Source organism: Pogona vitticeps, chromosome 7 (genome assembly GCF_051106095.1).
Source record: "Pogona vitticeps strain Pit_001003342236 chromosome 7, PviZW2.1, whole genome shotgun sequence".
NCBI classification, from domain to species: Eukaryota; Metazoa; Chordata; class Lepidosauria; order Squamata; family Agamidae; genus Pogona; species Pogona vitticeps.
The window spans coordinates 22,793,387-22,820,523 of NC_135789.1; the positions used below are offsets into that span (position 1 = coordinate 22,793,387).

Consider the following 27,137-nt stretch of genomic DNA (forward strand, 5'->3'; position numbering starts at 1 on the left):
TGGTGACTCTCTGTAACTTCTCTTTCTTTCTTGCTTGCTTCCCTCCTTCCTTCCAGTCATCACCAGCTCATTCGCTCATTCGTTCGTTCATTCATTCCTTTGTTCGTTCATTCATTTCTTTCTTTGTTTATTTGTTTGTTTGTTCGTTCGTTCTTTCATTCATTCGTTCCTTCCTTCCTTCCTTCCTTCCTTCCTTCCTTCCTTCCTTCCTTCCTTCCTTCCGTATGAATACATACAGTATACACGCTTAAGCAGCAATTGCAAATTCTGGATCGCGCCTAGTGATTCACCTCCAGCCCATGCATCAAAGCATCAGGTCGGCTCCGAGAAGCCCCGGAGACCGGCAGGAGCAACGGGTGAAGAATGCACAGCCTGGGAACCTGGATCACACCAGTTCTCCGTGAGTTCATTGCTGACCCTGTGAAGCTTACTGTTGCCGTGGAAGAGAACCTGATATGATTTGCTTTTCAAAACAATTACAGACCACGGAAGGCTAATGAGATCAGAGTGGGGTTGTCAGGAGGCATCTCGGCAGAGATGATCTCCAAGGAACTGAGGCTGACAGAGACGTTTTCTGTTATCGTTGGATGGCGAGATGCTAGCGCTTCCCCTGTGGCCTTCACCCTGCCTGGAGACCTAGCAAAGCCCCGTCTGCGCCAGGCCTCCATCTTGAAAAGGGTGGGCGGGAAAGATGATTCCTGCCGTTCGGAACAAGACAAGGAGCAGAGACCTGGCATGGCAACTCCTGAGACCTCCTGTTGCACAAGCCCTTGTGGGACGAGGGTGAAATTTCCATCAGTTCTAGCACCCCTGCACGAGTCTTGTTATGAGATGTAGGGGAAGCCAGGCAGGATAGGAGCCAAAGGTCAGCAGCTGCAGCATTTCTGCGTGCATTTTGTTGCCTTTTGCCTTGCACTCCATTTCCTCCTGAATCTCAGATGCTTTATGACTTGATCAACCACGTTTTACCTGAATGGGTTTACTTGGATTGACTTGGCTGGTTGTTTGCTCAGTTTCCTGTCGCAGGAGCAGTCCTGCCTCCTTCTTCGTCCTGGTTTGCTCTGCTCCATGATGTCACAAAACCCTGTCTCAGATCTTGGCCTTCATGGCTGAGTGAGTGGGGTTCTACTCGTTGACTGCTAGACTCAGAATGAGCCCAGTGGCTGGAAATGTTTCGGCAGCTACACTGTTCTTGTCAAAGTAGTTCTGGACCAGTTGAGTGGAGAGAAGGGTTTGGGCATAGATGGGTTGTGGATCTTAAGGGCTGAGATGGGAGCAACCCCAAAGATTAAGGGAAACCCCCCAGGAATTTTCATATAAAAGTGAATCGGCATGCATGAGATTCATATGCAAGCATTAAGTCAACTGTGCTTATTTTCATGCATAGAATCCTACAATCATGGAGTTGGAAGGGGTCTAGAAGGCCATCAAGGCAGGGATCCAGGTCAAAGTAGATCAGACAGATGGGTCTCCAATTTCCTTCTGAATGCCTCCAGCGTTGGAGCACTCACTACTTCTTGAGGTCATGGGTTCTGTTGTCGTACTGCTCTCACAGTTAGGAAGCGCTTTTGGATATTAAATCTGACTTCCCCGAATTTGAGCCTATTATTATGTGTCCTGCACTCTGGGATGATGGAGGACAGATCCTGCCCCTCCTCTGTAGGGCTACCTTTCAAGTCTTTGAAAAGGGCTCTCCTCTCTCCCCTCTGTCTTCTTTTCTCAAGGCTAAACATGCCCAGTTCTTTCAGCTTTTCCTCAGAGGACTTGGTTTCCAGCCCCCTGATCCTCCCTGACAATTCTTCCTCCTTAACCTTGACCCTGACCCTAAAAGCCTGACCCTAGCCCTGATTCTTCCTTTGCATAAAATCCAGAACTGCCTTTCTGGGGAAACTCTTGCTGAGCCTTTTTGTACGGATGTTTTGAATGGAACCTTCGAGTCGTGGATCCATGACTCCTTCGGCTTGCACAGCGTTCCCGCAGCAGATCGAACAGATCCCCCCCATCAAACAGACGGTGAGGAGGCGATGAAACAAATCATGTGGGAATTCCGGAAGGCCAAGAAAAGCTTTCCAACTCTGGGGAGGCTGTTTGATAACACGCTGCTTAGGAGCCCTCGTACCAAGCAGCCACCAAAAATGTGTTCAGACACAAAATCGCTTTTCGAACCTCCGCACGAAGAGAGGCAGATCAGGAAGGCATTCAAGGCATCTTCTGTGGGATGGCATTTTAACCATCTGTCAGCTCGAGTTTTCTTGGCAACCACTTCTTCCCCTAGATGCGAACTGCCTGGAAACGAAGCTCTGACAACAGACAAGGAGCAAAAACGGGGGCCCCCACCGGCATCCCTGTTTATATTTGGGGAAGCAAACTTCATTGAAAATTAGGCGAAAAAGATAACGATTTCGTAAATACAGCAGGCAGGCACCAGACGCTGTTTTCCTCTAACAGTATGTTTTATTTCTCAGTGCATTAAATAAGCAGGGATTTGGTATCTGTGGGCCCTTTAATAGTGTCCCCACTCGGTTCTGTAAAGGAGGGGGGGAAACACCCCCCCAAAAAACGGAGTACAAAATATTCCACATACAGTAACAAACCCCATAGTAAAGGTGGGGAGGGAAGATACAGTGAACAGTAACAGTTAACAATGCACAATCTGGGGGCAGAAAGAAGGGTGGGCTCCTTTTTCCCATTGTACTGGGGGGTTAGGAACCAGAAGCCTCGGGGGGGGGCAGATCAGGGTTCAAAGTCTCTTCCTTTCCATGCCCTGGACTTAAAGAAGAGGATGCAAGAAGCAGGATTTAAGGCAACAAGATTCTGAGGCAGGGCCGCTTTGAGTTGTCGGTGTCTTGGCCCGTTTCCCAAGTGGCCTGCTTGAGCTCTCTCATTGCCGATCAGGATTCGCCGTTCCACAGATCCTGATAAATCGACAAAAGCACACCCGTTCAGACAGAAGCGCTCCTAGCGCCGGTCGGTGCAAGCTCAGCGTGACGATGATTTGAAAGCAAACAACCCCTCTCCCAGCAAGTATCAGGATTAGGAGCTTTAAAAGGAGTTGGGACACTAGTGGATGTTAATAACACATGAGTATAAATTAAATATATATATATATATATTTAATATTTATAGATATTTATAGCACCTTTGGGGCCACCTCTTTTGCATCCTGTATGGGGAGGCTGTGGGGGCAGGCACGGACTTGAAAGAAACCTATAGACCATCTACACTTCTGACAGCCAGCACCGGACTAGGAACATCAGCCACGGCTTCTGCGTTATACGGTCACAATAGCGCAGGGCTGGATAGTTAGATGTGAAGCGTCTCTCCTGCGTATCAGAGCTAAGCTGCTTTTGCCTCCAGGTAAATCACACTCCCTACAATGTGAACCTTTTGCCTTGCCTTACTTTACAGTGGCAACTGAGGCTTTGTGGGTCAAGGTCAATGCTGCTAAATATCCTGTCGCAACATTTTGATTCCAACGGTTGATTCACTTGATGTGTGTGCATGCAGAGACACACGTGTTGCATGCTTTGAAGAGGCACGAATGGAGGAATATCTGCGCTCTTTGCAAAGGACCTCAACTTCTTGCCTCATCGCAGGTTTACTGATGGATATCCATAAGGTCAACCTTGGAGCATTTGTGAAATAATGAAAAAAAATGTTTATGAGAGCAAAGCAGAGCCACGTTCCTCCGAGCAAGACCAACCAAAGGTGACTGTGGTGCCTGAAAAAAGGTTTACTGGGCATTAGGTTTCGTGGACTCACTTCCTCATACGTCGTTCATCAACAAAAAGGATCCCTTCCAATAACTTTAAACTCGTTACACGTTGTGTAGCAAGAAAAGTATGTGAATGCCAGCTTGAAACTTCTCTCTGTTTCTGAAAACTATTTTCTTTTTAAAATTATTGTAATTACTGTTAAATAACTGTAACATACCAGGGGTTTATTAGGCTGAAATCAGTGGCAAAGCAGCATTAAAACTGTAAACGAATATGGCCTAAATGCAAATGTTAATCCCACTGAATGAATGAGTCATGTTAAATCAACACTTCCGTAAGCCTCATGGTTCAGAAGCATACTCAGCATTTGCACAGGCAAAAGAGTAAATGCATCAATGGTGTCAGGAAATCGTTGCTAATTAACGAGTTGCTACTTGCTTTCTTGGACCCGTGGTGGTTGCATGGCTTGGCATGGGGCTAGGAAAGAAAGCAGCAAATAGTTCAAAAAGCAGCAATTCACCGTTGTTATTAAGTATGGGGTTTTAAGATTTTCTGGACTACAAACACAGTTCTGGGAGTTCTTCCTACTTTGCAGGCACCTGACAAACAGCTCCCTGAGATTCACCTGGAAGAAAGGTCTAAACTGAAAGGCTTTGAGCTAGGCTAGGCCGAGCTCAGCCCAAGCTTCCTGCACAGAAAGAGAGCTCCCAGCTAGCACTGGGGGCAGGAACAGGAAGCTAGGCCGAGCTCAGCCCAAGAGCTTTTCAGTTTAGGCCTTGCTCCTAGTTGCATCACACTGCGGTGTTGTAATGCGCCCGCAAGATAGGGCCAATGGAAAATTATGGTATCAGCAGGCTAGAGAAACCAAAAATCTCACCCTGGATTGTGATTTACATAATTACATGCACACCAGTATAAATCTCCAACCAAATTCTGGTCGGGGGTGCAATGAGTTTCTTCCAGTTGGGAGTAACAAGACTGAGGCCTCTATATTTTGGGCTCAATCCCATTGACTAAAACAGGCCCCTCTGCTGCTGAAATGATACAAAACTAATGTCATGTTTACTTTGAAGTAAGCTGCCCTGCGTTCAGTCTTCATGGTTTTTACTAGAGGTGCGAAGACTTGTGGCTTTGGACTTTGATGCTCAGAATTCCTCCAGCAGTTGTGCAGTCCTAAAGACACCCAGTCTCCACACCTCTAATATTTACTTTCTGGGAAGCAGATTTAGCCACCAGAGCCCTATCTATTCTCCATTTTAACCTACTTGCCCTCACCATAGTGAACAGTGGCCAGAAATTATGTTTTTTTGGGGGGGGGGGGAATGCATTCTGCAAGTGTCCCCTTTTTTATTTTATTTTACAACAACCCTAGAAGGTAAAGAAGGGCTTCCACAGCAAAGCAGGGCGATGAAGGCACCAAAGATGGATTCCTGCATGGAGCAAGGGGTCAGACTTGATGGCCTTGTAGGCCCCTTCCAACTTCACTTTTCTATGATTTCTATGAGTTTGGCAGACCTAATGCCTCTTCCTGAGAATCTCAGCTTGCCACTAGGTTTCTAGTCCTCACGGCTGAGAGAATTAGGCTTGAAAGTGTCGAAACAAAGCAAGGCTTGTGAAGCGAGATGGGGAGTCCATCTTCCAAAATCTCAACAACCCAGTGACTGGGAGTACATCTCTTTTTCTGCTTGGGCATCTGGTGCCTTTAACATCTGTTGTGTTGAGCGGAAACTTAGGAGGAGAGATTTGTGTGAGTGTGAACCTGAGGGAACGGGGAAAACATTGCCTGGTGAAATTCACCCCGTTACACCCAACAAAATCCATGAACTTGGCAATTAATGGCATGGTTGTTCCCCCAGAGATGGGGAAGTTTGCTTTTTTTAAGGGTTTGGCTCGTTCCTACAAGGAGCACGTCTGTAGGATTTGGGCAGTGATGGTCCCAAGGAGCAACCCTAACTCTTGTGGTTCCCCATCATCCACAGCAACTCGCGGACTTCAGACATAAAATGAGAAACCGGTGATGGAATCTTTGCTCATGGATAGGAGAATCCAGAAATGATCTTGTAGTTAAGGGGTGAAGAGCTAAGCTGAACTTTAGCAGATGGTAGATGGATTCTGAAAGAGGTTTACGGGCTTCATGGATCTTAGGTCCCCAGAATGAAGTTTTGCCAGCAGGATTAGTAAACAAATACCAGCAATTCATACCCCTAATTGGACATGGTGTGTTTCTTTTTTCTTTTTTCCCTTTTCCCCTGCATGAGGGCAATGGTTGTAAAACCAAGTAGAACAATGGCTTTCAAACTGTGTTTCAGAGACACCTTCAGTTCCTTCGAGGGGTTATCTTGAATTCTTCTGCGAAAAGATCCGAAAGGGCATGGAAAATAGCTATGCTGTGTCATTCACCCTCCCAGCCACAATACTCCGTGGCAGGCAAGGGTGGGGTGGGTCCCACAGAACCCTTTCGGTTCACGGCAAATGATTTGCAGAGAGCCAGCGGAGCATCCCTGCACGGATTAAATAGGCAGAAAATGCTCCAGAGTGTCTGAATGCAGAAGGGCTACAACAGAAGGCATCTTGTGAGTCAAACAGAAGGAAGGAAGGAAATTTGGGCGTGGGCCTCAGACATTCTCGGAGATGCTGGTGCCTGGATCATGCCCAACGTCTTGGTTTCTGGAACCCGGGAAGAGCCTTATCATTCATCACCCTGAGGTGGTCATCCTAAGCAAGGTGGCGTGTGGGGGGCACTCCTCTGCCCACACCCAGGCTTAACACCACCACGGTGCCTCCCCAGCAAAAACCCACGAACGCCATCTCCCTCCGTCCCACCTCTCCCCACCTGTGTGCACTGCTTCAGAGGAAACAGGAGGAGGAAGTGGGTGCAATTCCAGAAGAACAGGGAAGGATGCAAGAGAGGCAAGGTCACTGGTGGGTTGTGATGACCTCAGAGACCACCTCTTCCCCCGGACCCACTGGGGACCAGCATTTGGCCCAAAGGAGCCATTTGTGCAGGGATGATGCTTAGGGAACCTACTCCTCTTGTGCTGGCAAGAGGTCGGAAGAGGGGGAAGCGTTTGAGCTATGTTTACAGGCGGAGCAGGATGGAGGACGGTGGCCCGCTTGGATTAAGTGAGCTTGCCTGGCAGCAGCTAGACATTATTGCCATGATCGGCTGAGAAGGACAGGACAGAAACAAAGAGATAGGAGGTCTACCAGGTGCGAAATATACATTGGAAAGGTCGTGGAGAGTTCACAGATGGCTTTCCTGTCCCAACAGATGTTCCATCTTCCTGACCTGCAGGGACGTCTGACAGAAGTCCATGGTAACTGAGCCTCTTCAGCCTTCATGGCTGAGCCTGCCAAGGAAAGATACAATACTCAGTCTTCAGCTGTGAAAATATGTATTGTTCACAATAAGGAGAGGTAACAAAATGTTGCGGTATGTCCTTTTGTCATTGGCACTGGGCAACCACTCCACTCAGCTTTCCTCCATTTCTCAGCTATTGACACCAGTTGTCACACTATGGATGTGACTATATAGCAAGGGAAATGGTGAAGTTGCACTGGGGAACTTGGGTTCCCCTGGGTCTTTTTGGATCGACTGGCCCACACAGGCAGAGAGGAGGACAGCCTTGTTTACAGCTTGTCTGCAGTTCTAATTATAGTCCTGTAGGTGGCACTGTTACAAAGAAACAACCTAATAAGCTGTAAGCAAGGCTTCCTTCCCTCATTTCTTCATATTGTTATTTATTTTATTTTATTTTTTTAAAAAGAAAACTTGCTGATAGAGAGAAGAGTCTTGCCCATGGAGAGAGATATTTAACAAATGGAGAGTCCTGCAGAGAGAGAGAAGAAGAAGCTGTTAAATGTGTGCTGATGGGCATGTTTCTGCATGGGTTCAAGCAGCACAGTTCTGAACCAATGCAATTGGATCCTTTAAAAAAAAGTAGCAGCCTCAGTGGCAGAGGCAAAAACTACAGACTGAAGTTGGGGGAGATTCTAGGCTGGTTCATATTTCCTTTTGCTTAGTGAGGTTAGAGGAAAAATAATGTGAATCAGCCTATCCCAATCCAGGAGCATTTCCCACATTTTTTAAATCAGTGCGGTCTCCTCCTATTATCAGGGGCAATTCTCTGGATTCTCAGGGGTTATTCTCTGGATAATTTAGATTATAATTCCGATAACCTCTAGAGGTAGCACCAAGTTGCCTATATGTAAACAACTTTCTGTGAATACTGTTAATGCTAGTGCTGACTTTTTTTGAAAAAAATAATATATTTTCTTTTTGCTTTACAAAGGCAAAAAGAAAGAGACACCTTCTCCCCACAATTAAGTTTAGGGATCAGGAGAAATTCCATAAATGTTAGGACTGTCGAGGGAACCCATCTTAACGAGCAGAGGATCAACTTTTGTTTTTTCTCTCATCAATGATGCCTCAACATACTGTAGGATAACTTGGAGACATTATGGGTTAATAAGTGGCAGACTTCACTGAGGAATTGCATTCCACCAGCTGAGGATCAAACTAGATAACCCATATGACACTTTTTTTAGGAAGATGTGCTCCCTAAAGACCCTTGTTTCCCATAGCATGTGATTTTCTGCAACTACACATCTTGCATTTAGCATGCTGTGTTTTCTGAGAAGACCCTGAAAAGTGGCTGTCGGCTGAATTGGCAAGCTTGATTGTTAAATCATGTTACCTCTGTAAGAATCTGATTGTGGAAAACATTTTCAGTGGTGGAAACATGCATCTCTCCTGATGTCTCATCTGACGCTAAGCGGAGTGCTTTTGTGGGGGGAGGGATATTTGTTAGGATATACCCGCCTGTTTTTGTTTGGCTCTGAATTTATTACTTAAAAAAAAATAAACTGTGATTTTAATTAGATTTATTGTCGGCTGTCTATCCAACTGAAAAATGGTGTGTGTGTGTGTGTGTTTTCTGCAAATCATGCACATTTTTAAAATTTGGGACATTCATTGTAACATATACACTTAGGAGAAATACAGAGTATAGAGTCCATTAAAGATAACAAATAATCCCACTTTCCTAGTCATTCTTTGAACCAGAGGGTGGAAATGTGTCCTTGTTAACATTAAAATCACTGCTAATGCATTAAACAGGGGGAGAAGCAAAGTGGTCATTTAACCTGGCTATTCTCAGACTTTTTCAGCCACGGCCATAAGCACAACACAGAAAAAATACAGGCAGAATCAGGACTGTGTAAGTTGCAAATTGAACCTTATAGGGTGGTGTGTATGGAGGTTTGTTTCCAGCTTGTGGCCCCCTTTAAAAAGGTTCACCCCGCCAGGTAGCCATATGTTCCCCATTGAGAATGGCTGAAAAAAAACCCTAAATTTTTAATCTCCAAAAGGTGTTCGGGGGGGGATGTGAGACGAATTGATTCGTTTCTCCCATTTCATGGAGAAGAAGGGGTTGCAGGGTGAACGAATTAACTCTGAGCACCGTTATTCCCAAACTCTCCTCTAAATTCCATCAGGGACCTTACTGGGCGTCCTACTTCCTTCCGTTGCTCTTCCCTTTGGTCTCGCTGTCGTCCAGCAGTGAGGAGATGATCTGGTTTGAATGGTGTCGCTTGATTTTCATGTTCGCTCGGAGCGGGGCGCCCAGGATCACATCTTGTCCTGAGCCTGGTTCAACGAAAGACAAAGAATCTGAAAATAAAGGAAAAACGGGGACGGGGTGTGTGTGTTGTTTTAAAAGAGAGGCAGGGGAGGGGAGGTGGAGTATGCGGTTGTGGGGTGAAGAATACCGGCTAAATCCCCCCCCCCTCATGGATTTTGGCTCCCTCACGAGGAACTTTCAAGGGAGTGAGATGGAAAAGCAAGGCTAGGGGTTCGCCACAATTTCTTTGAGATGTCCCTGTGCGAAAACACAGCTCCCTTTTCACACACACACGGGGGGGGGGAGAGAGCAAAGGAACACTTGATAATTATTCAAAAAGAGACCCGCACTTCCAGTTCTTAGTCATCTATAAAAACAAAGCAGCATCCACAGCCAATTGTGCTCAATTTGCATGATTTGTGGAAAGATCGTTCGCACGACTTGGAAATCATCCTGTGTCATCAAGTCAGTTCTGACTTCTTTTTCAGGTTTTTTTTTCCAGGTAGAGGATACTCGGAAGTGGTTGGCCCTTCCCTTCTTCTGGGGACCTTTTCGGGGCTACTCTGCAGCTGGCTTGAGGCCACACCTAGGCTGGCTTTACTCACGGGAGTCGCCGTTGGGGATTCGAACTCCCAACCTCTGGTAAAGACTGACAGAAAATATTGTGCCTGATTCAGGACAGGTACCTTTCCTCCTTCAGGACAGAAGTGATGATTCCAGGAGGGTGCCTTCCCCTCTCATCCACAAAGAGCCCAGAGCATCACCTTCACTTGTCACGAACAGATCATTTTCCCCCACCCCAGTCTGTGTCCCATTCAGCAAGACTCTGAAATGCTGCTCGATTTTGCAATCGGACTGATGTGATTTGTGTTTTGAAACATTATCTTTCAGAATGCAATTTGCTCTGAACGTAGCAAACGGATACTTTAAACAAATGGACGAATATCGTGAACCTCGGAACATGCAGAGAATCATCCCTAATAAGCATGGCGCCTCCTTCCCCATTAACCCTTAGCATGTTTTGTCCGGGACTCACCGTGGATTCCTATCATATGTTCTAAAATCAACACTCTCTCGGCTAAAATCTTCAGGGCCTCTCGGAGCTGTTGTACACCTTCGCCCTGCGGTGGAGAGAAGGGAGAGGAGACAAAAGCAACCACGGATTTGTTCAGGCTCCCAAAGGTATAACCCACTGCCATGTGCCACCACCCATACTCAGCCTGCCCCCCAAACTGCCACTCATGGATTTGGAGGTTCTATTTTATAATTTTATCAAGGAACGTGGTGGCGCTGTGGGCTAAACCCCAGAAGCCTCTGTGCTGCAGGGTTAGAATACCAGCAGTCGTAAGATCGAATCCACGCAATGGAGGGAGCTCCCGTTGCTTTGTCCCAGCTCCTCGCCAACCTAGCAGTTCGAAAGCATGTAAATGCGAGTAGATAAATAGGTACCACCTCAGTGGGAAGGTAAAACGGCGCTTCCTAGTCACGCTGGCCACATGACAACGGAAACTGTCTTCGGACAAGCACTGGCTCTACAGCTTGAAAAACGGGATGAGCACCGCCCCCTAGAGTCGGACACGACTGGACTAAAAATGTCAAGGGGAACCTTTACCTTTACCTTTATTTTATCTTATTTCTGTGCAACCTTTCTCCCAAACCGGGGACCCAAAGGAGTGCACAAATTATTATTATTTTTTTAAAAAATAATAATCAGGCTAAATCATTTTAATAAGTTTATTAAAATAATTAGTTGAGACTGTTTAAAAGCCCTTAAACTAGATCCAAAGGTGCATTAATAATAATATTAATAATAACACCCTAAATAAAAACTCTTCTGCCCAATTAGCTGTTAAGATGCATTAATAATAATATTAATAATAATACCGTAAATAAAAACTCTTCTCTGTCCAATTACCTGTTAAGTTGCATTAATAATAATATTAATAATAATATTCTAAATTAAAAAAGTCTTCTCTGCCCAATTAGCTGTTAGAAGCTCATCTAAAGAAGGTTTTTATCTGGCAGCAGAAGGACAAGAGGAAGGAGGCCAACCGAGCCTCCAGAGGGGTAGCATTTCAAAGCCTGGGAGCAGCCAAAGAGAAGGTTCTCTCTCTGGTGTGCCTCAAATCGAGCCTTTACAGGTCTTCATAGATCATAGTTAGAGATGGGCACGAACCGCAGTTTGTGCTGGTTCGTTTCAAGGCCGAACAAGCGCCCAGCTTGCCTCCGCCAATAGACACCCACTTACAGGGCCCAGAGGAGGTGGGCCAGGAAAGCCGGTCACTGCCTCTGAGTGGACACCCAATGGAGGAGGTGGGGTTGGGAGCCCCAAAATAGCTCTCTGGCCAAGAAACGAACCAGCATGAACTCCAGGTTCGGCGGTTCGTGCCCACCTCTAGTCATAGCAAGCGCTCTTGCATTGGGCCCAGAAACAGACTAGCAGCCAGTAAAGTTGTTGTAACAGGGGAGTTATAAGCTAACTGGCCCTGATTCATGGCCTGGATATAAGAACACAAGAAGAGCCCTGCTGGATCAGGCCAAGGGCCCATCTAGTCCAGCTTCCTGGATGGAAGATTTTGCACCAGGTGATGTTTCCAAACCATCTTCAAGGAAGGGCCCCATGTAGAAGTCCTTGCAGCCATCCAGGTGAGATGCAACTAAGGTATGTGGCACTGTGGCCTGATCAGACATCACTGCCACCATTTCATAATGCACAATCCCATAAAGGGATTCTTTTTCTCTCCCTTTGTCCCTTTCCCTTTGCTGAGAAGAACTGCATGGGGAGAAAGTTGGTGGGGGGAGACATGTTGGCTTCTCAACTGGTCCTGCCATTAGGTAGGGTCAGGGGGCTGCTTCGGACAACAGGCTGGTGTGACAATAATGGAGAGGCAGCACAGGAGGCTTATTTATTTATTTTGTTCTTCTTCTACTTTACTGCCAGGAACGGGATGAAGGCCTTAGGGAGTTTGTGGTCTCACATGCCAAAATAAACTGGATGATTTGGTATCCTTCAGTTAATTAAATAAGTCACTGACACAGAAAGCCATAATCTCAGTATAGCTTGGAAAAGCCAACTTTGAGGACTACGACTCCCAGAAGCTCCCAAGCCAGCATGGCTAGTGGTTATGCTGCTGGAGGGATTCTCCCAGAAGTTAGCTTCTAAAACCGAAAGTTTTCCAAGCTGCGGGTCTGAGAAAGGGAACTACGTAATTCCGAGGGCTTTAAATGGCACACAGAATGTACGTATTTGGTTCCTTTTGTTTCACTAAAAAAAATCTTGTGTAGGAAGAGACATAGAATATTCAAAATCCTGGCCCTTGGAATAGGCGTCATCCTAACAAATTGTACGGTGGATTATAATCTTATTTTATAATCTTATAATATGCAGATCGGAAAGGACCCCGGGGATCATGGACTCCAGTCCCGATCAAGGAGGCACCGTGGGGGGGGGGGGAATCAAACTCCCGACCTCTGGCTCTGCAGCCAGAGACCTCAACCCACTCAATTCCACTCAGCTGTTTTTTTCCACCACTGCTCGTTGGCCGTGAAACTCCCACTATCCTTTCAGAGACGGAAAACAAAAACAGAATCCTCTACTGGCCTGCTTAGATGGCCGCCTTTCATTTTACAGGGGCCACAGTTTTTAAAAATTACAACGTCTGTAGAGTGGTAACTCGACTTATGAACGTCTCCACTTGCAAACGATTCGAGTTATGAATGGCTACGTTCGCAAAAAGTTGCTTTGACCTGCAAACGGAGCCTCGACTTGCGAATGAAAAAAAGAGGAAAAAACCTTTCCTGCCCTTTTCTTGACCTAAGTTCATCTTAGGTCAAAAGAAGAAAAATAAAATAAAAAAAATTCTCCCCCTAGTGGTAGAGTACAGATTAACCAGCTTTGCGTTAGTTCCTATGGGAACTAATGCCTCTACCTACGAACAGCACCTTGACATATGAACGAAAAACAGCAGATACGGATTAAATGGTTTCCAAGGCATTCCTATGGAAAGGTTTTCCTCGACTTACAAACTTTTCGACATACGAACGCCATTCCAATACGGATTAAGTTCATAAGTCAAGGTACTACTGTAGTAGCATCTCTCACAAAGAACAGCTCCACCCGTTTCACCTGGTCCTCCCAGGGCCTCGTGGCTGAGAGTGGCCCCACCGAGAGAGGAGAGACCTTCTTCGTGGTGGCCCACTCCCTATGAAATGGATTTTCATTGGAGGTGTGTGCCTGGGCCCCTCCCGCCTATTGTATCCATTAAGGGAGGGAGAGATTGTGTGGGAACAGAATGGCCGTAACTATAAAGAAGAATTGCTTGGATTCTTACATCTGCACCTTTGTCTCCTTCTTCGCCTTTCTTGCCAGGTTCACCCTGAAAAGGAGGAAACAGAACATGGTGAAAGAGTCCCACCTGAGTCACGGATCATTTTCAGTGCCAGAAGAAAGAAGATCGGAGGCCCGAAGAAAATTAACTAGCTTGCCAGCCAGAATCCACAGCCAGTTTGCCCAAGCAAGCTCTGCTTACTGACTTCTTCCATCTCAATTTTGTTACCTTTCTCTTAATCCCATTGTGTACCAAATCAGCCTTTGTTTCGCTCCACGAAACTTGTTTTTTTTTTGGGGGGGGGGTACAACAGTTGACATTTCATGCTACGTTTTGCTTACGGTGCACATTTGTCCGTGTGTTTTATCTAATGCCCACCATGGCCTCGTCAACGAAAGCTTTTTATACATCCCTTTGAAAAATGGAGTCCTTTGCATTTTAATGTATGTGTGCCTCGTTTTTGTGTGAGCGTTTGTATCTTTGAAACCTCCAGGAAGCCTCACAAGGGGGTGTGTTCTCAAGACGAAGGTCTGTTCCAATCGGCAGGCCTTGAAAGTTATGAAAACGTGACCCTTCCTAAAGACAAGCGAGTCCAAAGAAATGACTTTTGATCTGCACTCTGGAGCGGTCAGCATGGCAATGTGTCCCTTTCGCGTAGATATCCCTGCTGAATATAAATCTGTATCTCCCCCACTCTAAAAATGGAGTAAAAAGCCTTTTAGCCATCCGCAGTATAAGACGGGATCATCAACACCACTCCCATCTCGCGCTACAAGAATAAAATGGTTTCTAATGTCAGCGCACATTTTTCCTTCTACCAGGCTGGAAACAGGGTCCTCATGCCATGTTCCCTGTTCCCAAATGACAACGCACTAAGAAGAAGGAAGACATTGCTTTGGTCAATTCAGGGAGGAGGGGGAAAGCCGTCCCATAAAGCCCAGGCTCTAAGGACCGTCAAAGTCAGACGTTCTCCAAACAGCAGATTATGGCTGTGTTTCCAGCAATCTGTGGCCTCAAGGTGACTGCCTCAGCGTAGCTACTGGTTGAGCTGGCCTGATACAGTTGGAATAACAGCTATGGGCTACAGCATTTAAAAAGGAGTTTCTAGAACAAAGCTCAGCAAAGTGTGGCCCTTCATACATTACTGGACTACAACTCCCATCAACTCAAGACAGGCGTCTCAAGGGTGATGAGTCATAAGAGTCATAGACCAACAACGGCTTCTACACTGATTTTATTGGCATTTCCCCACCATCCGCACGACGTTTCTCAAGTCTTGCTTAGTCCAGTGGCCTCTTCTGTGACTGCTGTACTTTTTTGTACCTCCTGAAAGCATGGTTTATTTTGACTCTCCTTTTGTTCCAGGCATTGAGTTTAGCACTACAGCACTTCCCGACTGAAACTGATCTCCACAGTCAGAGATGCCCGGTTAGAAGCTTTTCAAAGAGGACTGGCCTATGGCAGGATTTTTAACAGAGCATGGCTCTCAGCAAAAAAAGGACATGTGGCAACTACAGGCGGGGTTAGCCTGTGCTCAGATCTGGCTCTCAGGCCCATCAATTAGTTTGGCAGTGTAGCACAGCTCTTGGTATAATTCGTTGAGTAACGATAGCCAGCCAGCTCAGTGCTTCTAGTTCTGGGCCCTTCAAAAAGTCATATGAGTTTTAAAGAAAAAGATATACCAGTATTACATATGGTGGTGTTTTCCAGGAATAAAAGTTTTCAATTCCCCACCACACCCCCACACCCAGGGTTCTGATTCTGGATCTCGCAACACTTCGACTGAACAGTAACAACATTCCTCCTTTCTAAATCCTAATTTCTTTTCACTTCCAGATTCTGTTTGGGCATTTTTCTTCTGAACCCTGGCTACGCACTGCTCAAGCCTACAGGGCGCTGTGTGTGTATGTGTATGTGTGTGAAGGGGGGGAATAGTCTTAAATATCAAAATTTACCCACTCTGTAATACAGCAGGTCATATCTTAGTATATAATACCATATAGGTATTTTATATCCTCCCTGCAACCTGGGAAGATTACATTTTTGAATTACAGCTTCCAGAATTTCCAGCTATGGCTCTGGAGAGGGAAGTTAGAGGCCAGAACAATGATCCTTCTCCTCTATGATGCCTCTCTCTCTCTCTTTCTCTCTCTCTCTTTCACACACACACAGACACACAGACACACACACACAATTGATAATCAAATACATCACTTACAGGAATTCCCTTAATGCCTCTTTCACCGGTCAGACCCACTTGTCCCTGTTAGAAGTGAAGTATTTTTCATTAGAATGAATTAATTGGGATTTGCTGAAAAATTGAAATGGAATAATTGGGAATTCTGCTGGTTCTTGTGTAGCAAAATATGATGTTTTAAAGAAAGATCCTGATGGAAATTGCACAACCCTGTGTAGCAAACTATCACAGCTGCCACGTTGTCTCATGAACTTTTAAACTTTAGAAAGATTGGATGGCTTAATCTATGTCTTCTTGTCACTCAGGCCAGTCCTTCCTTCTTTCCTGCTATGGATTGATTTTGCTTCACGAAGGGAAAAGATTAGTTTTGCACAGATATTTCTGTGCAAATTGAGGAAATCTCGGCAACCCCCTGCGCTCATTCTTTTTCTTGTCCCGTAGGTGAGAAATATCACAGACGTCAACGAGCTTTTGACAGGCAGCCTCCAAGCAGTGGCAGCTGCTGAAGCCAATTTCGGGAGTGGCAGAAATCCACTCCGAGTTTTGTTATGGACTCTGCTGGAACCGTTCCAGGTGCTGAACTCTAATACCCCAAAGAGATTCACCACCTTGAACAGCTGCAGTAAAGGGCAAACGGAAAGCCGGGGCAATTTCACTGCACCTCTGAAACCGGCAACTCCCAACGGGGATTTAGTGAGGAATTTAATGAGGTTTCTACCTGTCCCTATTTAAGTACAAGTATTGCAGCAGACCACTCCATAAATTGTGGAGGAGGGATCTGTCTTTTCCATTTCTGGTTTGTCACTGTCCTTCCCCTGTGTCCATTCACAGCAGGCAGCTGGAGAAAGAACCCAGGAACAAATCACAGTTGTGAGTCCAGTTGTCACGAAAAGCCACGGTCCCGAGTTTGCAACCCAGAATTTATAAGCTGAGAGCAAACCACAGGTTCAAGGAGTGGTCTGGAACTGCGGAATCATACCTCGTCATCATGCCACATCCTAACAAGCCACCTCCACAAACCGCACTATAGCTTTTCCTAACAAAAGCATGGGCTGAAATCCTGCGGCACAGTTACACGAATGATGTACCTTGTAGAGATGGACTTGCGTAAATTAAGAAATCACCATAGGCGTTATTCGGTTGCCTGCTGAGCCGATGGAGATTTCTGAAGGCAATTTGCTTCCAAACAAATTGCCTTGAGTTAAGCCACTACAGTATTTGTGTAACTGGGCAACAGGATTTTAGCCCTTCTCAGGAAAAGTCACACAACCCCTTTTCTCTGGTCTCTGGTCTCTATTTCCACACTTCCCATTCCCCCTGATTGCTCTTTTCTCCACGCAGACTCTGTTCCTCAGCTTCTTCTCCCTCTCCACAAGCGATGACAGAGATTCACCATACATGTCCACAGGTAACCCACAGACCTCTCCACCACTGGTGTACTTTGGGGGAAGATTTGTTGACAAAGCGGCACCGTTTTGGCCCATATGACCAGACAGACAGGAGACAGACAGACATAGGACATTCCTTTTTTAGCTATAAACCAGAGGCTGGGCAAGCCACGTTTGGATTCTAACTTTCAGAATCTCTGAGGCCGCAGGTCCAAGGACCCATCCTGCTTGCAGGATTCTGGATACGGCGGTCCAGAAAAGACAAGTGTCTGATATAAACAAGGATTTTTGGACAGGGGTGATTGGCAGAGGGACATGGAGAACCAGAAAATGCTTAGAGAATAAAAAGGAGAGGAAGATGTTACATCCATTCATGTCACTCTCATTTTTTCAGCTTGCAAATGGGATGGGCATAATTTTGGGAATGGAGCACTAAACTCTTCAGAACTCCTAAGGGCCCACTTGGCATGCTTGGTGTGGAATATGGTGTTGCACCGTGGGAACCATATGATCCTGTTTTTCTTCTCTCACAAACGTGCGTGCGTGAGGGGGAAGCAGGATTCTGTGGCCAGGGGATGGAAGGGCCAGTGCCGTTCTGCTAGCATAAAACCCATCATACCGAGAGCTGTGCACATGTTCAGAGGCAGGACGAGGACTGGATCTGACCCTGTCTTTGTCACACTCGTACTTGTGTGAGGGACAAGCTGTGCACCCTCTCAGGGAACTGTCCTCTGGAGCCACAGCCCTGGCGACACCGTGTCGGATTTCGTCGGCTCCTGGGCTCACGTCGTTGGGAAGCTGGAAGGGCCCTCAAGGGTTATGAAGCCCAACCTCCAGGCTGGGATGGAGTGTCCAACTCTTTCCCTTGGTATAACGCCAATCGGGTAGCCAGTAGCCCGGAGGGTTTTTGTGCACGGGTTCCTCGTGCTTGCTTTTCAACTCATGGAGAAGATGGTGTGAGTCCAGCATTGTGAACTAGAAAAAGGCAGTGCCCGAATCTTAAGGTGAACTCACCTTTTCTCCTCGGTCTCCTTTGGATCCTTTCGGTCCAGGCTGTCCTGGGGAGCCAGGGATGCCCTAGATGAGCGTTAAATAGAAAGGGTGAATGGATCAGGCCCATCCCCAGGAAAGGAGCAGAGATAAGGCCCCGTGGGGTAGTCATCAGTGATAATGTCTTTGTACGTGAATCTCTGCTCCAAGTAAAGTCAGCCTCTGCTTTGTTTAATAAAAAGGTAACATCTTGTGGCGCACCAAACACTTGCCACTTCACACACCAGCAAGTGCACAAGAAGCCATTCTATTTGTATCTTTTCAAACACCCTTGTGGCCTTTAAGTTGAGGGAGAAAATGCTCAAAATTCCACTTTGCACTCCCTTCCTCAACGGTCGTTTATATTAAGTGGCATTGCGTCCCCTGCTAACACACACTGTGATATTTGTACACAGTTTGGGAGGCACATTTCCAACACTGTGTGCATAGATTTTGGTGGCGCTGCAGCTTAAACCGCAGAAGACTCTGGGCTGCAAGGTCGGAAGACCAGCCGTCGTAAGATTGAATCCACGCAACGGAGGGAGCTCCCGTCACTTGTCCCAGTTCCTGCCAACCTAGCAGTTCAAAAGCACGAACAAATGCGAGTAGATAAATAGGTACCACCTCAGTGGGAAGGTAATGGCATTCCGTGTCTAGTCGCGCTGGCCACGTGACCACGGAAACTGTCTATGGACAAACGCTGGCTCTATGGCTCGGAAACGGGGATGAGCACCGCCCCCTAGAGTTGGACACAACTGGACTAAATGTCAAGGGGAACCTTTACCTTATCTTATATTGGTTCCTTTTAAAGAGAAAGACAGAGTAAAATATTCTAAATAAAGTAAGTAAGTAAGTAGTTAAGTAAGTAAATAAATGAGTGAGTGAGTGAGTGAGTGAGTAAACGATATTAAAATTCAGGGCCTATTTTTATGTAAAGAATTTCTCCAAAGCATATCTTGATTCTTGCCAATGTAGGACTCTTGAAATGTGGTTCCTTGAGTCCCACAATTAATCCCAAACGGTACAATGACAATCCTTTTCCCAAGGCTATTAAATCCAATTTCTTTTCTTTTTTCTTTTTTGCCACCCCTGGTTAGAAACCTGCCCTTATTTTCGTATAGGAATTATTCAAGGATAAAGGGTGGTCTTTGCCTACCTGTAAGCCAGGAGTGCCAACAGATCCCGGGGCCCCTTTGGGTCCTGATGATCCAGGTGGGCCTGGGGGGGGGGGAAATGGGAAAATTAAGAGGATTATTAAGAGAATTAATAGAAAATCAAGCCCAATGGGAGCTGGAGGGGGAGGAAAAGTTTGCTATTTTTTCCAGCTCAGAATAGCCTTATTTTTTTTTCTCTCCCTCCCTTAGCTGTTACTACTCTTATGTGCTGTCAAGTTGCCCATGAATTATGGCATGAATGAGTGATCTCCAACATGCCCTGCCCTCAGTTGCCTTGCTCAAGCATGTGGCTTCTTTTAGGGAGGGAGTCCATCTAACATTCTGTTTTCCTCTCTTCCTGCTTCCTTCAACTCTTCCTAGCATGATTGTCTTGCTTTCTCATGATGTGCCCAAAGGAGGACAGCTTCAGCTCCAGCATTTCTGCCACCAACCAAGGACAGTTCGGGCTTGATTTGATCTACTGTAAAGCCCAATATAATGACAGGGGAACTGGAGCTTGGTGCCAATGCATTAAAAATAACACATTATTCTATATTGTTCTTTTAATAACAAATGAAAATTGACTTCACAATTGATTTTAATTTTAGGAAGACTTCCGCTTGTTTGTTTAAGAATGGCATAACAAAATAATATGTCTTTGACTAATAATCTGATTCTTTTCCCCTGCTCTAATATCAAATCAGTGTTCAAAGATAGAATTAAAAATGCTGGTTCCAAGCTTAGGAAGATTTTTTTAGGGAAACAAGCTCCCGTTTGTAGCCTATGGAATGGATACTCCGGGGTGCAGACCTGCCCCTTGTGTTTGTGTGTTGGTTTTTTGTTTGCTTGCTTGTTTTGCGTGGAACAAGAACTTCCGTTTGCACACTTTTGTTTCAAACAGATTATGATTAACGCCTTGATGAAAGATGCTGAGCAACGTAGGAGAAATAAAGCTATTCACTACTAAGGCGAAGTTTTCAAACTCCTGATCTTAAACGTTCTGAATTAATTTTGCGTCTATCACGAACAGGTAATGAGGCATATTGACACTAAACTCAAAATGCTACGTTCTGGATTCAGCCTAGAAGCCTGCACACCCTTCTCACTATGCCGCATTCACATGGAACTGCTTTACGTTGGGTTTGACCGCCGGTCCATCTAGCTAATCCCATCACTGGGGCTGAAATAAGATTCAACAGCTCTTAGTCTCCCCAGAAGGGTTCCTTCAAGACAGATCACTCCCATTAAAGCACCCCTTTTCTGCTGTGATCAGCTGCGTGTCTTTCCCTCGGGAGGCCGATCTGGGGCTTCCGGACACACTCTGATCCAGAGTGACTCGTGCCCCCTCTGATGGCACAAATCCCTAAATTCACTTCTGTCTGCTCCAGGACTGAATGTGGACATTCTGTTTTCACTTAGACCTCATACAAACCCAGGCCAGCCCGGGTGATTTGGTTTGGGCTTTGCAACTGATCTGAACTCAGCCCCACGGCCCTGGTGCTAACTTGGTTCTGCTCCCAGCTACAACCCACCAGATTTTGCTCCCAGGGACCTTTCCCGACTTATTGGGATCAGAAACAGGCGGCGCGATGGGTCAAGGTTTCCAAAGGCTGCGTCTTCGCCAGGCATTCATTTTTAAGAGTCCCGCCTGGCATGTCCCGCGCTTGGCAGAACAGGAATGCTCCTCTGGCCGGATCTGCTTGCTATGCCGCATTGTCTCCTGATGGCTTCCTCCCACTTGGGGAGGGAGAGCAGGAAGGGAATATAATTTCTTCCAGACGTTGACTATTAAGGATATTTGCAGTTCTCGGGGTGCGGGCGGAAGGGAACAGATACAGGCTCCTTCTGATCTCGGCTTTAATTGTTTCAGATGAAACCCCGGCGTGCTTCAGACGCCCACCAGGGCCGTTGAATCAGCCTCAATAATTAATGCAACCTTTTGTCTATCAAAGCCAGGGGTGAAATGAACCGAAGGCTAAATGGAGGAATGCAGTGAGAAGAGCAAACAGCCTCTTGCGCTCCTCACGGGAGGTCAGTTCTGAGAGTCTTCCATGCAGACAATCCCCTTAAGACCCTTTTGGGGTGGGGAAAATGTGTATCAGCATTAAAAACCAGAAGGGGATTCAGGTCTCATGGGGGGGGGGGACTTATTAACAAAACATGCTTGTCAATTCTTGGTTAAGTCTAGCAACGATTCCCAACTTTGGGTCCCCAGATGTTCTTGGACTACAGCTCCCAGAAATCCTGACCAGCACAGCCAGTGGTGAAGGCTTCTGGGAGTTGTAGTTCAAGAACATCTGGGGACCCAAGGTTGAGAACCACCGGTCCATCGGTTAAAAGGGATATAAAGGCAGTTTGGAGCTTTCTTTTCCTTCCTCATATGCTGTAAAATCAGGACAATTTGGGGACCCACAGTTTAAGCTCAAGTTCCATCAAGGGCACACCGGTGCTGGCAACCAGTGGAAAATATGAAAAACCCAAACCGAATTATGCTAGCAGCCCATTTCTGGTTTCATGTGTGTCCCCCCACCCCCCATATGGGATTTTGAGAGTCCTTGTTTGCTTGCAAAACTCCCTGTCTTGTTGGCTGCCAGGACTGAGAAATGAAATTTATTTTTAGATTTCTGAATTTTTATTTATTTGGTTTTTTCCCCCTCTGATTTTTTTAAATAGGGTGCTCTTCTATACAGACTAGCAGCTAGTTTGCTGATTGCTTAGGGTTGCTTCAAAAAGTAATGGTTAATGCACTGATGAACACACTGGTTGATATAACAAGTTACTGTACTTTTTTTTTTCACCACTGATGCTAACGATGGAGAATTATTTTTAGAGCTTGCTAATAAGTAATGAAACGTGTTATTTTTTTTTACAGCTAACCTTCCAAGCACTGGATTGAATCTACAAGCTTGGGCATACGGTTCCTGCTAAATTATAAAAACATTAAGGGCGACACATTTTGCCTGTTCCCATCTAGTTCAACAGAACTCAATCCATGACCTTACTGTGCTGTGAATTGCCCCTCATTCTACTGTGAATTGCCCCAGCCTCCATCAGTAGTCTGAGGTGAGGACAGAACAAGACACAAATATGGATTTTCTTGGAATTCATTCTGCACACCAGCCTCATTCTGCCTTTCTGGGTGAAAGTACACATCTATCTTTAAATTCTCTGTAGTCAGACTTCCCCGTTCTCATCCATGTCTTATCACATTTGCAAATAATCTGTTTCCTCATGTGAAAGCTGTGGGAGCCACAGGACAAAAGGAGGTATTCTTCTATTACTAAAAAACATTCCTTGCTTTGAATATCATTCTGTAACACTAAACATTCTGATATTACAATACACAAATATTTGCAAGAACAATAAAGTCAGAACCAAATATGTCCCCTTGCCACTTAAGATGGGTAACAGAATAGTGTAACACTTAAACATCTGGGGTCTAAGCCCACCTGAAATATCTTAAAATACTTTTTAAAAGTAACTCCTGAAAGTAACTAGATTTACTCCTTACACCCAAGTCACCTAGGTGTTCTTGTTACACTTAAAAAGCAATCTTGTAAAGTCTAATTACATGAGTTGATTCTCAAAAGTAATTACTTACAAGTAACTATTTGGTTTGTAACTAGTTACGGATTCATCCCATCAACCCTCTTACCCGGTTGTCCAATGGGTCCTGGTGCGCCGCGAGGTCCCGGCAAGCCGGCCAGGATAGTGTCAATGACTGTGGAGGCCAGCTGTGGCTCTCCATCTGTATTAGAGAGAAGCAGAAGAAGGAAATTAGTGGCGTTCCACAGTTCTGGACTCGTTGATTTCAGGGGGGGGGAGCTTACGAGAAAAACCACGCATTTGCTGAAAACCTTGTACTTATAAAAGTGAGTTTAAAACATCTGCCCACTTTTCCATGCAACTATCCCAGCTCTACAATCCACTGAATAAGCTACCGTTGTCGAGAATCCCAACATGTAAGGCATGAAAGCGCATGGCTGTGCTGTGAAAAAAAATTATAATACAAAGGAAGGAAATAAGTACAACTGCTACCAAAGACAACGCGACAGACTTCCTTTGCTACTTATGCTTCTCGAGTCCTGAGGAATTCCTGTTATGAGTCTCCTTAATCATCATCATCATCATCTTAGAAGTGCAGAGCTAGAAGGGGATCCTATGAATCCCTGTCCAGGAGGCACCGTGGGGGAATTCAAATCCCAACCTCTGGCTCTGCAGCCAGATGTCTAAGCCACTGAGCGATCCAGCCCTTAAGATGTAATATTTTGAATTAACTTTATGTTCCACATGACATGAACATGCAAGGAACTCATATGTAAGTCTAGCCTCTGGAGGGCCAAAGGAGAGCCATACCTGGCCTGGCTGAAGCTGTGGAAGGGAATAAAAGGATATACATAGGTAAAATACCTACGCGATCGGTTGTGCTAGACCAGTGGTTCTTGGACTGCAACTCCCAGAAGCCTTCACCACCAAGTGTGTTGGCCAGGATTTCTGGGAGTCGCAGTCCAAGAACATCTGGGGACCCAAAAGTTGGCAACCACTGTATTAGACTCTGGCTAAAACCCTGTTGCTTAATGCAGTAAATCACAACTAGAGTAGACCCACTGAACCCCGTGGAGGTTGCCAATGAGCTGACTCAGCAAATACCTACTGATCCAGTGGGCCTACTCTAGTTGCAACTTACTGCACACAAAGCCGTTGGAATTCCACCTGTGTTTGAAGGCTTCCGAGCACTATTTTTCGATGCCAGGAACAAAATCTTTTTCCAGCCGTCCCGTTGTATCACCCCATGATGGGCGGATGGATAAATTCTCCCCCACCTGCCCCTGTAAAATTACTTTTATAGAGGAGAAGGGGTTTGTTCAGGGAGCCTCTATGGTAGGATGGAAGTTGCACTGGGTTTGAAAGGGAAACAGTCTATCCCAGAAGTTCCTGTGAATGGCAATTACCCATTTATTTATTTTTTAAAAACCTTTTTTCTTGACATGGGAGAGGGGATGGGGGCTGGCCAGCCAGGTGACTCCCACCTGCTCTGAGGAGGAAAACTGTCAGATAGCAACAGCTGGGGGAAGGCTAAAAAAAACACAAGGCAGTCTTTTCTCCAGTGAGTTGGGCTCTGCTTCCATCTGCTGTCTGTAGCATAGAATTCCATCTCCTCCAGTTCCTGGGGTGTGCTCCAGAAAGCCTAAGATCTAGCGTTGGGAGCGAAAAACCAAAATCTGTTTTGGAGTAGACCAGAAGGCCCTCTCGTTCCAGCATCCTGTTGCTCGTAGAGGGGGGCATGGTATTTATTATGGGGTGGTTCTGGGAAGGCCACGAATAAGGGGGCAGAAGAAGACGCCTCCGTTGTGACCCAGTGTCCCATCAACCTAGATTCAGAGAGGGTGGATGTGCTGAGCGCTGACGGCTCGCAGTCCTCGAACAGAGTATTCGTCCTCCTCCCACACCAAGAAATTCATCGGATGCCCCTTTGGGGCTAGGGACCCCAAACAAACGGCCAACGCCACACCTTGGAGGCAGGGAAGTCCATAAAATTAGCCACACGTGGCTGCACTGACTCCTGATTCAGGATGGAATGAATACCTACCGGAGTTGCTATGGAGCCACACTCACTAAGGACTCTCTTGTCATGTCTTGTGTCGAGGAGTTCCACAGGTTCATAGCATGTCTGCAGAAGCTCCTCTTTGCATCAACTGATATACCCACTGTCTAGTGTCAGTGGACAACCCTAGACCACTGGTTCCCAACCTTGGGTCCCCAGATGTTCTTGGACTACAGCTCCCAGAAATCCTAGCCAGCACAGCTAGTGTTGGAGGCTTCTGCGAGTTTTAGTTCAAGAACATTTGGGAACCTGAGGTTGGGAACCACTGCCCTAATTTTTTATGAATTATGGTAGGACCCCCATGTCTGGGGGGGAATTTGTTCCAAGCCTCCTCCCCCACGGATGCTGAAAAACACAGATTACTGCAAATGTATTCTAATAGCAAACAGTATATATACTGTGGAACTCCTCACCACAAGAGATGACAAGCTGAGAGTCCTTAGTGAGTGTGCCTCCATAGCAACTCCAGTAGGTATACAGTGGTGCCTCGCTTAACGATTGCCTCGCATTACAACAAAATCGCTGTATGACAATCTTTTTGCAATCGCAATTGCGATCGCAAAACAATGTTCTAAATAGGGTTTTTTCACTTTGCGATGATTGGTTCCCTGCTTTGGGAACCGATTCTTCGTAAAATGATGTTTCTTTTAACAGCTGATCGCCGGTTTCAAAATGGCCACCGGGTGCTTAAAATGGCTCCCTGCTGTGTTTAGGGACGGATTCCTTGCTATACAGGCAGTGAAAATGGCCACTGTATGGAGGATCTTCGCTGGACAGTGGGTTTTTACCCAATTGGAATGCATTGAACGGGTTTCAATGCGTTTCAATTGAGTTTTTAATTTCGTTTTACGATGTTTTCGCTTAACGGCATTTTTCCTGGAATGGATTATCGTCGTTAAGTGAGACACCACTGTATATATAAGAGCATGGTCTCTGGCTCCCTCTAGTGGCCAATTCTAGTAAAAACATAGCAATACATATTTCTAGGATTTTAATAGTTTTAATAGTTTTATTTTTTAAAATCTCTTTTTTATTTTTAAAAACTAGGCATAAGGTAAGGAATACAAAAGGTAGAGGGGGGATGTAGGGAAAATTATTAATAGTTTTAATAATTTCCTACCATGGATAAGTGAATCAGTGGATACTGATCCCATGGATACAGGGGTCCTATTGTACTTTGTTATCTCGTTCTATCCTCCATCAATCAACTAGTATTTAATGGCCACTAAATCTGCTTGGTCCTCAGTTGACTGTCGGGGTGGGGCTTCCCTCCATTTAAGTTTCTTTTCCTAGAATGTTTTTCTGCTTCTTGAATTCTTCTAGGGCTGTGAGCATCCCAATTTTGTGTATTCACAGTGCCAATGTGGTGTATTAGATTGGAAGTTTAGATTACGATTAAGAGGGCCTGGGTTCGAATCCCCACCAAGCCCTGAGACTCAGACGGCTTTACACTCTTTAAGCCTCTAGTGGTGGGGAGGATACAGTGGGGAAAAGAAGAAGCCATTTGGAGAAGATGGGATGGAGGAGAATCTTCCTTTGGATAAAAGCTAGGATATGCATACTTGTAATGGATAAATGCTTTGAACAAATAGATATTGAGTTTGTCTGGTGGACAGTGACAAAACATTCCATTAATTCAGCTATGAAGCCACTGTGAGCGAAACATGAGGGCAAACACACAACCACTGCACAAACTGTTCATGAACGGGGGGTTGCTCTCTGTGTTTCCCTCCATTTTACTCCGAACCTTGGTGTAACGAACCACAAATAATTCGCTCCCTTCTAAATAATTTAGATTTTTAAAAAACACGGCTGTTAAAGGAGCTGTTTTTTTTTTTAATCTTCAGGAGATTAAAAATACATCCACTTCCTCCATGTCCAGGAGAGAGAAAAAGAGAGAGATGATTAATTAACAAGAACAATCTTCTGCCTACAAAGGCTGCTGTAGTGATTACGGCACTTTTAACAAACCAGGAGATAAAGAACATGGGTGGGCTGCGCTAGAGGAGCTCAGTAAACAAACAGCCAACATAGCAGCAAAACTTGCTAATGAGACACAGCGATGTTCCAAAACAGCTGGCAGAGACATAGGTTGGGAG

The 27,137-nt window shown here is 45.6% G+C and overlaps 1 protein-coding gene across 7 annotated transcripts in view; it reads right to left on the bottom strand.

The window, feature by feature from the left end:
- Window positions 1-2,434: 2,434 nt before the first annotated feature.
- Window positions 2,435-27,137, bottom strand: part of COL26A1 (collagen type XXVI alpha 1 chain) — a 122,439-nt gene continuing 97,736 nt past the window's right edge. For 2 of the 7 annotated variants that reach the window (XM_072978288.2, XM_072978289.2), the window contains exons 8-15: window positions 23,089-23,181; window positions 19,436-19,497; window positions 18,265-18,327; window positions 15,884-15,928; window positions 13,669-13,713; window positions 10,374-10,458; window positions 9,234-9,387; window positions 2,435-7,066 (exon numbers count right to left, since the gene is read on the bottom strand). In XM_072978288.2, the coding sequence (XP_072834389.2) occupies window positions 7,048-7,066; window positions 9,234-9,387; window positions 10,374-10,458; window positions 13,669-13,713; window positions 15,884-15,928; window positions 18,265-18,327; window positions 19,436-19,497; window positions 23,089-23,181 (566 nt within the window). In that variant the 3' untranslated portion in view covers window positions 2,435-7,047. Of the gene's footprint in view, window positions 7,067-9,221; window positions 9,388-10,373; window positions 10,459-13,668; window positions 13,714-15,883; window positions 15,929-18,264; window positions 18,328-19,435; window positions 19,498-23,088; window positions 23,182-27,137 lie in introns of all 7 variants that reach the window. The other 5 variants (XM_072978291.2, XM_072978290.2, XM_072978292.2 and 2 more) reach the window with 5 other exon arrangements.